At 46.4% G+C, this 13,468-nt stretch overlaps 1 protein-coding gene across 1 annotated transcript in view; it reads left to right on the forward strand.

Annotated features, from left to right (window-relative positions):
* KCNAB1 (potassium voltage-gated channel subfamily A regulatory beta subunit 1) overlaps positions 1-13,468 on the forward strand; it is a 289,270-nt gene that overhangs the window by 261,576 nt on the left and 14,226 nt on the right. Inside the window, exon 12 of the mRNA XM_004704128.2 lies at positions 9,920-10,040. Within this exon, the coding sequence (XP_004704185.1) occupies positions 9,920-10,040 (121 nt within the window). The remainder of the gene's footprint in view (positions 1-9,919; positions 10,041-13,468) is intronic.

The raw sequence follows: 13,468 nt of genomic DNA on the forward strand, positions 1-13,468 counted from the left end.
AAGGAAGGAAGGAAGTAAAAGACTTGTTGATCTACGGCCACAAAATCAACTCGTGAACACCGTGTGGAGCACCTGAGGTCATCAGGAGTCGGAATCGGCTTGACTGCAGCTGGTGGCTCTTACATAAGAACATCTCATTTGACTTCTCTTGATCAAATTTAAGCCTTACAGATTTAGTTCATAAAGGTACACTTTGTGTGTCTGGGGTATTGTCTATCACACACACACACAGGGAAGCTTTGAGTTAACTCTGTGGGGAGCAGGTCTACTGTCGCCGTTTTCCCAGCAGCCCTCCAGGGCTCCCTCGTGCCTGTCACCTTCTGGTAATCCTCACAGCAGTGCGGACTTTTTCAGCATGTTACTGCACACTTACATTTTGTTGTGAGCATAATTTTTATATGAATTGGGAAACCATGAAAGAAACGGTGTGGCTCGCTTTACTGCTGTGTTCACTTTCCTGTGTTGATCTGGATCCAAGTCCGCACTGTGTCTGCGAGAGGCCTGTGGGGGGACCCGATGTCACTGTGCGTGGTGAGAGGCTGGCTACTTTCTCCTTGTGGAACGTGGGGTTAGCAGGAGGCTGGTGGTCACCACAGCAGCTCTGGGGGAAAAGGTCAGCTCTGGCCACCGAGTCTCATAGTTTAAATTCAGTTCTGAAATATAAAGATATCCAAGATCATATCATTGAAATAAAAGTACCTCCTTTCTGGGCATTTTGATCATTGATTTTTTGAAAAATTACTCAAAGCATCTCTTCTTATGAACAACAATAGGACTGTTCTTAGAACTTTGACAGAGTGTATATTTGATATGCAAATGACTCTGTATGCATAAGAGCATACAGGCCTCTAGTCTTCTCATATGTTCATTGAATGCCTACATGCCAGATACTATACTGTGCACGGAAGATATAAAGATGAATAAAACTTGACTTCCCTGTCAAAACAGCAAACGCAGTCCAGTCCCCACCAGCAGGTGTACAGGACTGTGAAAGCTTCAAGCCCCATCTGCACTAACTTAGCATAACCGCTGAAGCCAAGCCACACCTAGGGCCAGAGTGGATTCCAACTCACAGGCAGAGGAGACCTACTGTAGGGTTTCCACGGTTGCAAGTCTCTGTAGAAGCAGACTGCCACGTCTTTCTCCAGCTGAGCTGCTGGTAGGTTTGAACCTTGACTTTGCCATTCATAGCTGAGTGCTTAACCAGCCTGCCACCAGGCTTCATAGGCCTAAAGCTGCCAAACCTGTAATCAATGTGGCTGTGAGCACCAATCAGAACCTTCCAGATCTAGAAACAAAGACACAAAGACGTTGGCTGACAATCTGAGACCATAAACTCAGAGTAAATCGAGTTGCTACTAGAACCAGGTCTCTGGCCCTCCGCATAATGCCCTCCCCAGCAGTTATCTGTGTTTCCCTTCAACGGAGGTTCCTGAAGGAGCAAGAGGAAGCCACACTGGATTTGGTGTGTTAGCTGGGACTGCTAGAGAACCTTTCAGGAATGCCCTAGTGGATAAATAAAAAAGAAAGGAGATGCAGTAAGTTTGAAGCTGGCTGAGCCCAAAAGCAGCTCAAGAAACATTGATGTTCTCAGTTTTAATACAATTAACTTGGTGTCTTTTGAAACATCCTTATCAATACACAAGAAGCACTCTCTTCAGGTGACAGGCGGCGGTGATAAGCGCACTTGTTTACAGCTTTGCAGCCACTCAGGGTTTCCTGAGCTGTCCACCAGGTGCACTTAGAAGAGCCACGTGAGTGGAGCAACCAAAGCAGAACTGGGGAAGCAAATGTCAGGGCAACCAGAGAAATGAAGGTGGGTGCCAATAATATATTTTTAATTAAATCAAAATAAATAACTAAGCAAAAAGAAATAGTTAATTGGCAAATCCTGCAAAATACAATGTGGTTTCACACCGGCTGTTGTGAGTTATGCCAATAGAACAAAAATCGTGTCTCTGTTGTGAGTATTGAACCGTAATTGAAAGATCAATTAACCTCGTACCAAGATACATTCCAGCTGGGACTTGATTAGAATGTAAGCTATCCAAATAGTTTGCCCTTGACTACTCGCCGAGGGAGGAGGCCTGGTGGTACAGTAGGTAAGAAATTAGCCATTAGCTGAAAGGCTGGAAGTTCTAACCCACCCAGCAGCTCTGGGGAAGATAAGACTTGGTGATCGATAACTGTCTCAGAAACCCTATGGGGCCGTTCTCTCTCAGGGTCACTATGAGTCCTGATGAACTCAGCACACCCCGCAGCAATGACAATCAATCCGAAGAGGGCAGTTCAAGCCCCGCCAGAACTGCCAAGGAAGGTCTGGCAAGCTGTCCTCGGAAGTTGCTTGCCAAGAAAGCCCTGGGGAGCAGCTCACGCTGCTACACACCAAGTTGCCAAGAGTCAGGTCCAACTCCCTTGCAACGGACTTGTTTGGTTTCCTAGGCAGGGAGCTTGCTGGAAGGGCTCATGTTGCCCTGCTTCTCTAACAGTGACTTCTATGGGATGTCAGCAGCCCTCACATCCCTGCTGAACTCCGCACCGCTACTTCTTTGTGTCTGTTCGACATTCCAATTGAATGTCCCAATGGGCATCAGCCATGTCTAGTGGCCTCGATCTTCATGCCCCAGAACTTGCACTTCCCCCTGGGTTCATGTGCAGTCAGAAACCAAGGCACTGTCTTTGACTGCCCCCTCCCCTCCCTCGCTGCTGTCCAGGGAAGAACCAACTAACGGTTCCCATCGGACTCTGCACAGTCCCTCTGAACAGCCCTTGCTCAGGCCGGCACTGCTTCTTACCTGGTTTATTGCAACAGCCTCCTATTTGGGCACTGATGTCTTCCCTTTTCCCTACAACCTCAACGCTGTGCCCAATTATCTTCCCCCCAAATTAATTTGACCATGCAGCCACCAGCCTAAAATTATTTAAACACTTTGTAGTCATCGCTTTATAGGGTCAAGTTCAAACTCACCAGCAAAGCATTCAAGGAATTCCCCTGGGCATCCAAGCTGACCCTACTTTTTCATTTTTGTTTCACCCATATCAGATTAAGTGTAATGTACTATCTTCTTGCCTCCCCAAATTCCTTGTTTCTCATGTAGAAATCCTCCTCATCCTTAAAGACCAAGCCTGATAGTCTACAACCTATGAAGCTTCTCCTAACTTTATGAAACTTATTTCCACATTCCTCTGTTATCCAATAAATGTTTCTTACAAAGTCTTAGAAATTTCTGCTTGTACGCAACAGAAACTGAATTCATATGCACTTAATGAAGGCGAGCTATATTGGCTCACAATGACAAGCCTGTGGAGTTGGGGGTGGAATTTGCCTCAGAGCACCTCCATTCATGGACTTGAACATTGTCAGGACTCTCCACCTCTTTGTTTCTTTGTGCATGTGGAGGTCATTTTCTTCTATTGCAAACAAGCCTCACCAGAAGGCTAGGCACAGGAATGCTGGTAGCCCCAGATGTGCATCTTTAAAAGCAGGTAGCTTGGGAGAAATGAAGTCTTTTCTTTATCAGCTGCGCTGCATGCTTGTTCAATCAAAGCTGCCTTATATGAAGAAGCATGTGGCATCAGGATTGGAGCAAGGCTTATTAACAACCTGTGATGTGCATATGACAGACCCTGTCAGGTGAAAGTGAGGACTTGGAGCACTTGCTGGTGAAGATAAAAGATTGCAGCCTTCAGCATGGATGACAACTCCATGTAAAGAAGATCAAAATCCTCACCACTGGACCACCAGGTAACACGCCGATAAGTGGAGAGAAGACCGAAGTGGTCAAGCATTTCATCTTGTTTTGATCCACAATCAATGCTCATGGCAGCACCAGTCAAGATGGGTTGCACTGGGCAAATCTACTGCACAAAATCTTTCTAGAGTATTGAGAAACAAGAATGTTACTTTGAGGATTGCAGCGCGCCCTGACCCAAGCCATGCTGTTCTCCATTGCAACACATGCACGTGAAAGTTGGACTTTAAAGAAAGAAGGCCACAGATGAATCCATGCATTTTAATTATGGTGCTGGCCAAAAATATCGAAAGTACTATGGATTGCCCCCACCCCCGCCCTCAGCCAAAAAAATCTATCTTGGAAGAGGTGCAGCCAGAATGCTCCTTAAACACAAGAATGGTGAGACTTCATCTCAAGTACTTTGGCTATGTTATCAGGAGGGACTAGTCCCTGGAGGACATCATGCTTGGTAAAGTGGAGGGGCAGACTAAGACCGTGGTGAGATGGATTGACACAATGGGCTCTCACGTAAGAACAATTGTGAGGAGGCCCCAGGACCTGGAGGTGTTGTGTTCCGTTGTACATGCAGTCAGTTGAAACTGACTCGCTGGCACCGAAGAACAATAGCGAGACAAGCTTGGGTCAGTCACATGCCCATCTGTCTGACCAATGACAGTGACCAGAGAGGGAAGCATGAGGAGAAGGTCACCCACTATGGGGCAGGTCACCCACTCACTCTAGTTTGGGTGAGATCTCGTCCAGAACGAGAGAGTGAAAATATGTCTTCTAGTAAACGCTTTCCAGGAGGTATCTCACTTACAAAACAGCTTCCAAGTTACTTTGTAGACCCCTCCAGAGTAGAAGCTGAAACTCACTCGTCTAACTCATCACAGAGCCTGGCTTGTAAGGGCTCCGTGACTGTTTACTGACTGAATGGGACAAGTCTTTAACACAAAGTCACAAAATCTTATCAGAAGGACTATCCTGTAGCTTTTGCAGAGAAACAGGAAGGGCCTGCCTCCACAGCATAGATGCTAAAAGTGGACGGACACCGAGAACATGAACGTGGTTCTGCAAGGGGGACGCGCAGGGTCGTGGAGCCGTCCGTGGTGTTTTCTGTTCTTTTTAAAGAAACGTTAAGTAGCAATGAATGGCAGAATAAAATGTATTGGCAGGTCTCCCCCATTGTTAGCAAAATGTTTTATTTTAAAGTTAGAGAAATATGCTCCTCCATCAGAGGAAAATAGGGAATAGACAAAACAACCTCCAAGAATCAAAATTATAGGGCGGGGTCCAAGCACTTCAAGCATTCGCATGTAGAAACTGAGGCTATAGCACATTATGGTGTACTTTCAGAAGGGAATATTTTCAGCCCCGACAAGTTACCAGAAATCTTGACATCAATAATGGGAACTCTGTGGCTCCTTTGAGCCCTTGACTTTACTGTTTAAATAGAAGTAGTCCGGGAAGTTAAATGATCTAGACACGGTTCAGAGATAAAGCAGAGGCACTCTCTGGATGGCTGGATGGCCACTGCTTGAGTTCTAATCCAGATGTAACCAACAGCCAATCGGTGGCCAGTCTCACCGCCCACTGCCTCCTATTATTACGACCTGTAATAAGGAGACACACATACTCTAATGGTCATAGAATCAGGAGGAACCAGAAAATGGGCTTTAGAAAAATTTAAAGACGTTCATGACTTATGAGTAGAAGTCGTAACTCACTAAGCATTAGAGGAAAATTTGCTCACTGTTCCTTTGGCTTATATTTACTGAGCCTTTCACTTATACTCACTGTTCCTTTGGCTTATATTTACTGAGCCTTTCACTTATACTCACTGTTCCTTTGGCTTATATTTATGGTGCGCTGGATTTTCTGGCTTCTAAAGATCTAGGGGGGAAATAAAAACATAGTAAAGACCCTTGGGGGTCTTCCTAAACAGGGTGATGATGTAGTAAGTTCTGGGTTAGAAGAATCACACTGCAGTCACACAGGACGGCCAACAGAATTGCACTTTACTGAGGAGGGGCCGTCTGCACTCGGTCTGAAGAACCTGAAGCCATTTCTTTTGACCCCATGGAATCTTGGTTCTCAGCTTCCTCCTTTGCCACCATGTTGGCTGAGATCCAACTCAGTCAGGCACTAAGCCAGGACAAGAGATGTTGCCAGGAGTAAAACGCCTTCACTCCCCGCCCCACTCCGCACACCCCAGCCACTCAGTTTAGTGAGGAAGACCAACACGTAACAAAATCACCATATTGCAATCGGTTAAACTCCATTACAGGTTCAGAAGAAGTTCCATCTGGATCCATGGATTACTGTCCACAGTTTTGTATTGCACACAGATGCCTACTACCAATATTCTTATGAAAACTCTGCCATCTTTCCATGTTTACTTAATATTTTAATGAAGCCTCATTTCCTTATGGCAACATGTCGCATTTTTAAAGAAACCAAATCCACCTATTTTCAAAGCACCTTTATTTCCTCCGGTAAACATTTGATTTTAAAAAGCAAATGATAACCTAAAGAAGATTAGAATGGAAGGGAAGTCCTTCAATATGCCTCAAGGCAGATATGAAAAGACAACGGACAACCCAATACTTAATGGAGAAATGCTGATCATTTTCTGCTTCAAGTTGGAAATAAGACAAGGGAGCCTTGCTCTCAACATCCATTCAATATTATACTAGAAAGCCTAGCCAGAGAAAGAAAAAGAAAGAAAAGTTAACCATATTGTAAAAAAGTAAATAATATCTATTCATGGATGATATGATTGTGTGTATGTGTGTGTGTGTGTGTGTGTGTGTGTGTGTGTGTGTGTGTGTGTGACTAATTGCCTCCAGAAATAACTGCCTCCTTTGCCATGAGACCAGAAGACCTGGATGGTACCTGGTACCCCAGACCACTACTGAATATTTTGATCCAAGATTTCATAGAAGAAGCCTCATCAAAAGGGAGAAAATGTAGAGCAGAGTTTCAAATACTCATGGACTCTAGACTTTCTGGAGCTGTGGAGGCTGGATGAATCCCTGAAGCTATTGCCCTGAGATAATCTTTAAATCTTATACTTAAATATCCCCTGACGTCATCTCAAAACCAAACCATCGTTTAGTTTAACTAGAAAAAAAAAAAAAACACAAGCCTGCCTTGAGCATTCTGATCTTTTAAGAAGTCTGTATGGGATGAAATCAATAACAGCAACTCCTCAACAGAGTATCTGGGATCCTTGGAAGACGGGGAACACGTGTTAATACGGGAGGAACCACGCAGAAAGGGACGGTGGAAAGGCTGCCCACCGCAAAGAAGGCAATCGACAGCCATGCCATTGTGCCTATAGGAGCTTTTGTATTGACTTAAGTTCTGCTGTGCGTATTCCTAACAACAAAATGAACTTTAGGAAGAAGAAAATAAGAGGAAAGCAGTATAACGTTATCTGTGCACAGCTACTTCTTTTAAACCTGAAGCTGCTATTTTTCCCACTGACTAAAGCAGAAATGTGTTTCGTGGTCCTAGGGTGGGTTCACAGGAAGACAATTTGTTACTTTCTGGAGGTTTGTCTCAAGGGAATCAATCCATTATGTATGTGTGTGTGTGTACATATACATCAAGTATGTAACCCAAGCCTAAAAACCAAAATATTTCTATGCATTGCCTATAAATGACTTACAATTTCAAAGTAGACGTGTTTCATAAGAATGCCAGGTAAGGAATTGAATGAGCTGTGGTTGAGGGCTGCGGTAGTTATTGAAAGGGGGCATTGGTGTTCAGTGCTTCAGTTCCCACTGTTCATGCAGCAGGCCCTGGTCTACCCTGGCTAATGTACTCCGTGTGTACCACGCCCACCTGTTAGTAGAGGCTTTGGGGGTGCTAGGGTGCTGAACGGGCTTCAGCGGGGCTTTCACATGAAGATAAACTCAGAGGGAAAGCCTGGGGATCTAACTTGAAAGCAGCCAATTGATGCGTGTCTTTGAGCTCTCCAGAGCAAGAGGAGCAATGTGGGCATAGTGGTTATGCATTGGGCTGCTGATCGCAAGGTCGGTAGTTCAAAATTACCAGCCTACCAGCCAGCCTCTCCACAGGAGAAAGACCAGGTTTTCCACTCCTGTAAAGAGTGACGGTCTCAGCACAGGGGCAGTTTGCTCTGTCCTATAGGGTCACTGTGAGTTGGAATTGACTCGATAGCATGGAGTTTAGGGGAGCAAAACCAGTATGTATATATACATAGATAGACAAATTTAATACCAAAAAAATGGCTAACATAACTGTAAGGAAACAGTTCACATAATTCTAGGCTCCGGTAAGTCCTGAGTGCACCAATCAGGCAACAGGCTGACCGCCTCTTCTGGCCGAGGTCAGAACCAGGTGTCAGAAGAAATGATGGCGTCAAGAGAACAAACTTAGCCATAGTATCCATTTGTTATTGAAACTCCAGTCGTTTATTATGAGGGAAACTCTCCTTCTAACTGAATGACTTCACACGTCAGATCCAAAACTGGAAAGTGATTACATGGCATTTGCCAAACCACGGAGAATTACAGCCTGGCCATGCCGGCACATAGCGTCAGCCATCACAACGGGATGGAACCAGAACGGGCAGTTTCATTGTTCAGCTGTGCGTGGGGTGTCCTTGACTCAGGGGCCAGCATTGCAGAAGCTAACAACACACAGGAAAGCCTTAGGGACGCCCCTAGTCATTAAAGCAACAACTCTTGCTCAGAAAGCATTTGGCTGTTCGTTTTCTACTTTATTCTTTTGAATAACATTCAGAGATGTTGGTCCCCTGAAAGGGGTTCTGAAACAGCAGTGAGGATTGGTGACGGTCCTCCCAGGGAGGGCAGCAAAAGCAGGCTCTCCACCATAAAGGGCAGGCGGCCTGGCCTGGGTCACGGTGTCCACATCATCGGTGTCCACATCATCGTGGGCATCGTTGTCATCCTGAGAGATGCTCCAGGCCCCCCTGCCTCCTGGAGGAAAGAAGCCTGTGTTTTCCCTAGCTGAGCCTGCTAGGGAGAGCTCTTGGCAACCGTCCCACGGCAGACTCCCAAGTCAGGCGCTGGACCACAAGCCGGACAAGGGCAGCTCACCCTTTCTCTGGCCTACATCAGCAAACTCCTTCCAAGCTCATAGTACAATCTAAGGTAGCTACCTGGTGATGGGGAAACCCCTTCAACAACAAAAACCAGCAGCCTACTGAAACCGTAGGGGGGAGGGTCCAGGACACAGCAGTGACTGCCAAGCTTTCTGCCTCCTTTGGGGAGGCCAAGGGCCAAGGTAGCAATGATGTCAAATCCACTCAACAGAGAAGTCCGCAGGGCTGCCCAGTGGCATGGTTCTCATTTCCACTACAACAGACCAAATCTTTTCCTTGGGGTCTTGCTGCTTCAGGCTAGCTTTGTACCCAGGAGCCTGTAGTTCCCTGGGTTTCATTGTCAAAGCAGCGCTAGGTTCTGGGAGATTTTTTTCTTTGTACTGAGGACATTAGGCTCACTTTCTCTTCTGCAGGCCAGGGTCAGTCTCTTCCAGGTTTGCAATGAGTGACCTGCCTGGAATTTCCTTACCTTCTTCCATTTCCATGGCTATACAACAGGAGCTACACATTTGGGAAAATCTTTGCCCACTTTAAACTTTGAAAAAATGTACCTGTAAATTATACCGCGGAGCTGGGGAAGCGAACAATGAAGGTCTGTTATGAGGACAGATTAGGTGTGAATTTGCAGGCAGGAAGGAGGAAGATAGTTCTACAGAGAAGGTAAGATAATGGCTTCCTTTGAGCAGAAAGCTTGGCGCCCTGCTTTCTTGCCAAAGAGGAAGCAGAGTAGACCTTGGTGAAATGTGACTGCACTTTGGGCTATCCCAATAAAAATGCCAATAAAAAGCATTTCCTCCACTTAGCCGCCAGTAATATAACTGACTACGTGTCAGGGTTTTAATATGTTTCATGCATGTTGATCAGTTGAACTGGTGAATATGAGTCCTAATCCATCTGCTTTGAGCCAGTCGGCAGAGAAAGGCATGGAGAACATTCTTTTGCATGAAAACGTAGGTAGCCTGGTCGATGGGGGAACATACAGGAGCATGAGAGGAAGCTTCAGGAATTGGCCGTGAGACTCTTCTGTGTTACCCAGTTCCACAGCAAACCCTCCCATGGTGCTAACATTCGGTGTTGCTCTTCCCCCTAGTGCTACCAGTGGTTGAAGGAAAGGATTGTCAGTGAAGAAGGGAGAAAGCAGCAAAACAAGCTGAAAGACCTTTCCCCGATTGCGGAGCGTCTGGGATGCACACTACCTCAGCTCGCTGTGGGTAAGCACCCGGCGAAGGGGGGGTGAGCAGCACTTCTGCTGACAACACAAACCAAGAGCTTTCTGTTGCGGATGGGGGCGGTGGTGGCTCAGTGCTAGGATTCTCGTCCTCCATCCGAGAGACCTGGGTTTGAATCCAGTCAGTGCACCTCATATACAGCAACCACCATTCTGTCTGTGGAGGTTTACACTGTTGCTAAACGAGTCGGAATCAACTGGATGGCAGTTGAGTTGAGTTGAGTTGAGTTGAGTTGAGTTGAGTTGAGGCGAGGTTAGGCGAGGTGATGCTGTCCAAGAGTCAGTCAGTGGGGCTTACAGACTGTGTTAGTCCGGGTAGACTAGAGAAACAAATTCGTAAACACTCATATGTGTATAAGAAAGAGCTTTCTATACAAGAGCAGTTGAATATTGAGAAAACATCCCAGCCCAGTCCAAATCAAGTGCATAAGTCCGATATTAGCCCATATGTCCAATACCAATCTATAAAGTCCTCTTCACACTCATAAAACACAGGCAATGATGCCAAATGCAGGAAGATCACAAGCTAGTGGGTGGAAGTCTTGTGGATCCAGTGGCGGTAGAAGCATCTCAGTGTTGGCAGGGGTCTCCATGTGGTTCCTCCAGTTCTCAGGGCATGGGGTCTGTCAGCATAGTGCCATGTGTCTTGTCAGTGGAGCATCTCAGGGAGTGAGCCGGGAGAGAGAGTGTCTCCCGCCTCCAAGGAGGAATACAGGAGTTCCCAGAATTCTTAGAAGGCCATGCCCATACAAAGGCCTCATTGGCTATACAATGATTGACAGGCTAGACCTCACCCCTTCACTCATAATCCTCTCAAATTGACAACAGATTATATACTTACCACACAGATGAAAGAGGAACTAGGGAAACAGGCCTGACGACCTACTTAGAAATATCAGCCAATGAGCATTTTGGATCACAAAGATCTAGTCACATAGTGCCTGAGGGCAAATAACCACTTCATCGACCCTGCCCCCATCGTAATAAAGTGTCTACTGTGGGGCAGATGGACCTCTGAAGCATAACCCCCTAGCCAACACTATATAACCTGATGTTTTCAGGACCTCCCAGATTTCTGATACCCTAAACCGTTTGGTTACTCCCAATCCCTTTCTCCTTTACGGCACCATCTCTCCCAAACACGGCCATGCGAGTGAAGCGCACACCCTCACCGCGCCCAGGGTGAGTGCCCCTGGGCTGCCTGGCGCCGTCCATTCGGTCTGGCTTGTGTTTCTGCCCTTTGGAAGGTAAGCAGAGCGAGAGGGCTGTAACAGAGGTCAAGGTCACTGCCAGGTAGAAAGCTGATCCGTGAGGGGAAGTGTCACCCCCAAACTTCTCGAGGGACCATGAAAATTGTCCTTCTGATGTTGCAGTGTCACCAAAAGGTGACCTTATATGCCCACACCATGCAGCCTGGGAGACACACAGATCACATTTCATTTTCCACATTTAAAAGGAGGCGGCAGGGAAAACTAATTTTTTAACCCGACACATCAAAAATATTAACACAGCATTTTTGACCACATAATGAATATAAAAATTGTTAATGAGCCACTTTGCACCTGTACCATAAGAAACCTTCAAAATCCAAGGAGTATGTTATACCTATAGCTCAGTGGTTCTCAACCTTCCTGGTGCCGCGACCCTTTCATACAGTTCCTCATGTTGTGGTGACCCCCCAACCATGAAATTATTTTCATTGCTACTTCATCACTGTCATTTTGCTACTGTTATGCATCGGGCGACCCCAAAGGGGTCGCACTCCACAGGTTGAGAACCGCTGCCTTAGCTCATCTCACTTCAGGCTAGCCACATCTCCCACACTAAATAGCCACACAGGTGGCCCAGAGGCGACTGAGCTGGACCACGAGGCATTTAGACCCGCAGTCCACTTGCTGGGGACTATTTGCCAGGCTCTTTGCTAAGCACTCGTGTATTGTTTGTTCCATTTAGTCCTCAAGCAGCACTATGAGGAGTTTCCTCGCTGGCCCTATTTTAGATTATGGACTATTATTGCCTCCACCTTGCACATGAAGAAACTGGGTGTGAGAGGCAGTACTAGCAAGTCACGTTCGACTTATGGGGACCCCACGCGTGTCAGAGTAGAGCTGAGCTCCATCGGGTTTTAGGGGTTGGTTTTTCAGAAGTAGACCACCAGGTCTTTCTTCCAAGGTGCTTCTGGGGGGACACAAACCTCCAATCTTTCGTTTAGTGGCCAAACACACTGTTGGGCTGGGCTGTCTAGAGAAAGAAAACCAGTGGCCCTCACGTGGGCATGAGAAAGAACGTTCCATGAAGAAGCCATTTTATGTCCAGAAGGCATCCCAGCCCAATCTACCTCAATTCTGTGCACCCAAGCGAGCAGGACCCCTCTTCAGACTCATGTAGCTCCAGGCCTATGTGCAGAAAGGGGACGCAGGATGCAGGGAGGCCACGGCCCGGGAAGGGAATATGGCAAAGGGCATGCAAGTATGCCGATGGCCTGTACATGTAAAATGGCAACCTGACTTTTTATCACAATAAAAAAAAATCGGTTTGTCACCGAGGGGGGAAAAGTGCTAAAGAGGAAGACATCGCAGGGATTAAGCGAAGTCAGATATCATGATGCAATGACAAAAACCCAAAGATCATGTTTATGCAAACAGTAGAACATTTGTTAGGCACAGCTTTTCTGAAGTTGGACAGTCGAGTGAGGGAAGAGAAGAAGAGGAAAAGGAGAGGCAATGCCGACTCCCTCCGCGTTTTCTCTTGTCACTCCAAGAACAGCGTCCGTGTGGGAGCATCCTTACCGCTCTAATCAGCATGGGACAGAACCAAACACGATTTCCTTATAGCCCGGTAATGAGGCTCCTCTTCTGTAGACTGAGCACGACACTGCCTATCTCACAGCGGTGTGAAGTGAAAGAATGATAAGTGTATAGCAAAGGGGGGGGGGTGTTCAGTAAGTGTAGCTAAGATGATGTCGGTGATGTTTTTGCAAAGTCACACAGACGTGCACTGTCTGCTCCAAGCTATGACATGTGATCCGCGTCACAGGCATATGCAGAAGAAGCACATTTTCTGCGCAGTCATAGCACTGCTTTTAGGTGGCAACGTGAAAACGAGTACTCAATTTAACTCTGAATGGGAGAAAAGACCGGTCTCTTTCTAGGGAGGAAATTGTCACACGGTTTACACTTTCTCTGGATGCTGGATGTTCCTGAAAGACCTTCCTTCGAGTCTGAGTTAAAATTAAAACAGGCTTTCCTTCCTCCTCTTCCTCTCTCTGTGCCCCCAGCTGTCCTTTCTGCCGGTCACTTTGTGTTCCTTTCTTTATAAAAAACTTTCTTTTAAAAACACAACTATCAGCGCTAAAGAGGGATTATTTGCAGGAACATGACTTCTGATCTGCAGGGAGAGCAGTCAGGGGAG

The sequence above is a fragment of the Echinops telfairi genome, unplaced genomic scaffold (assembly GCF_000313985.2).
Source record: "Echinops telfairi isolate 266 unplaced genomic scaffold, ASM31398v2 ScPeMD7_7420;HRSCAF=8458, whole genome shotgun sequence".
NCBI lineage: Eukaryota > Metazoa > Chordata > Mammalia > Afrosoricida > Tenrecidae > Echinops > Echinops telfairi.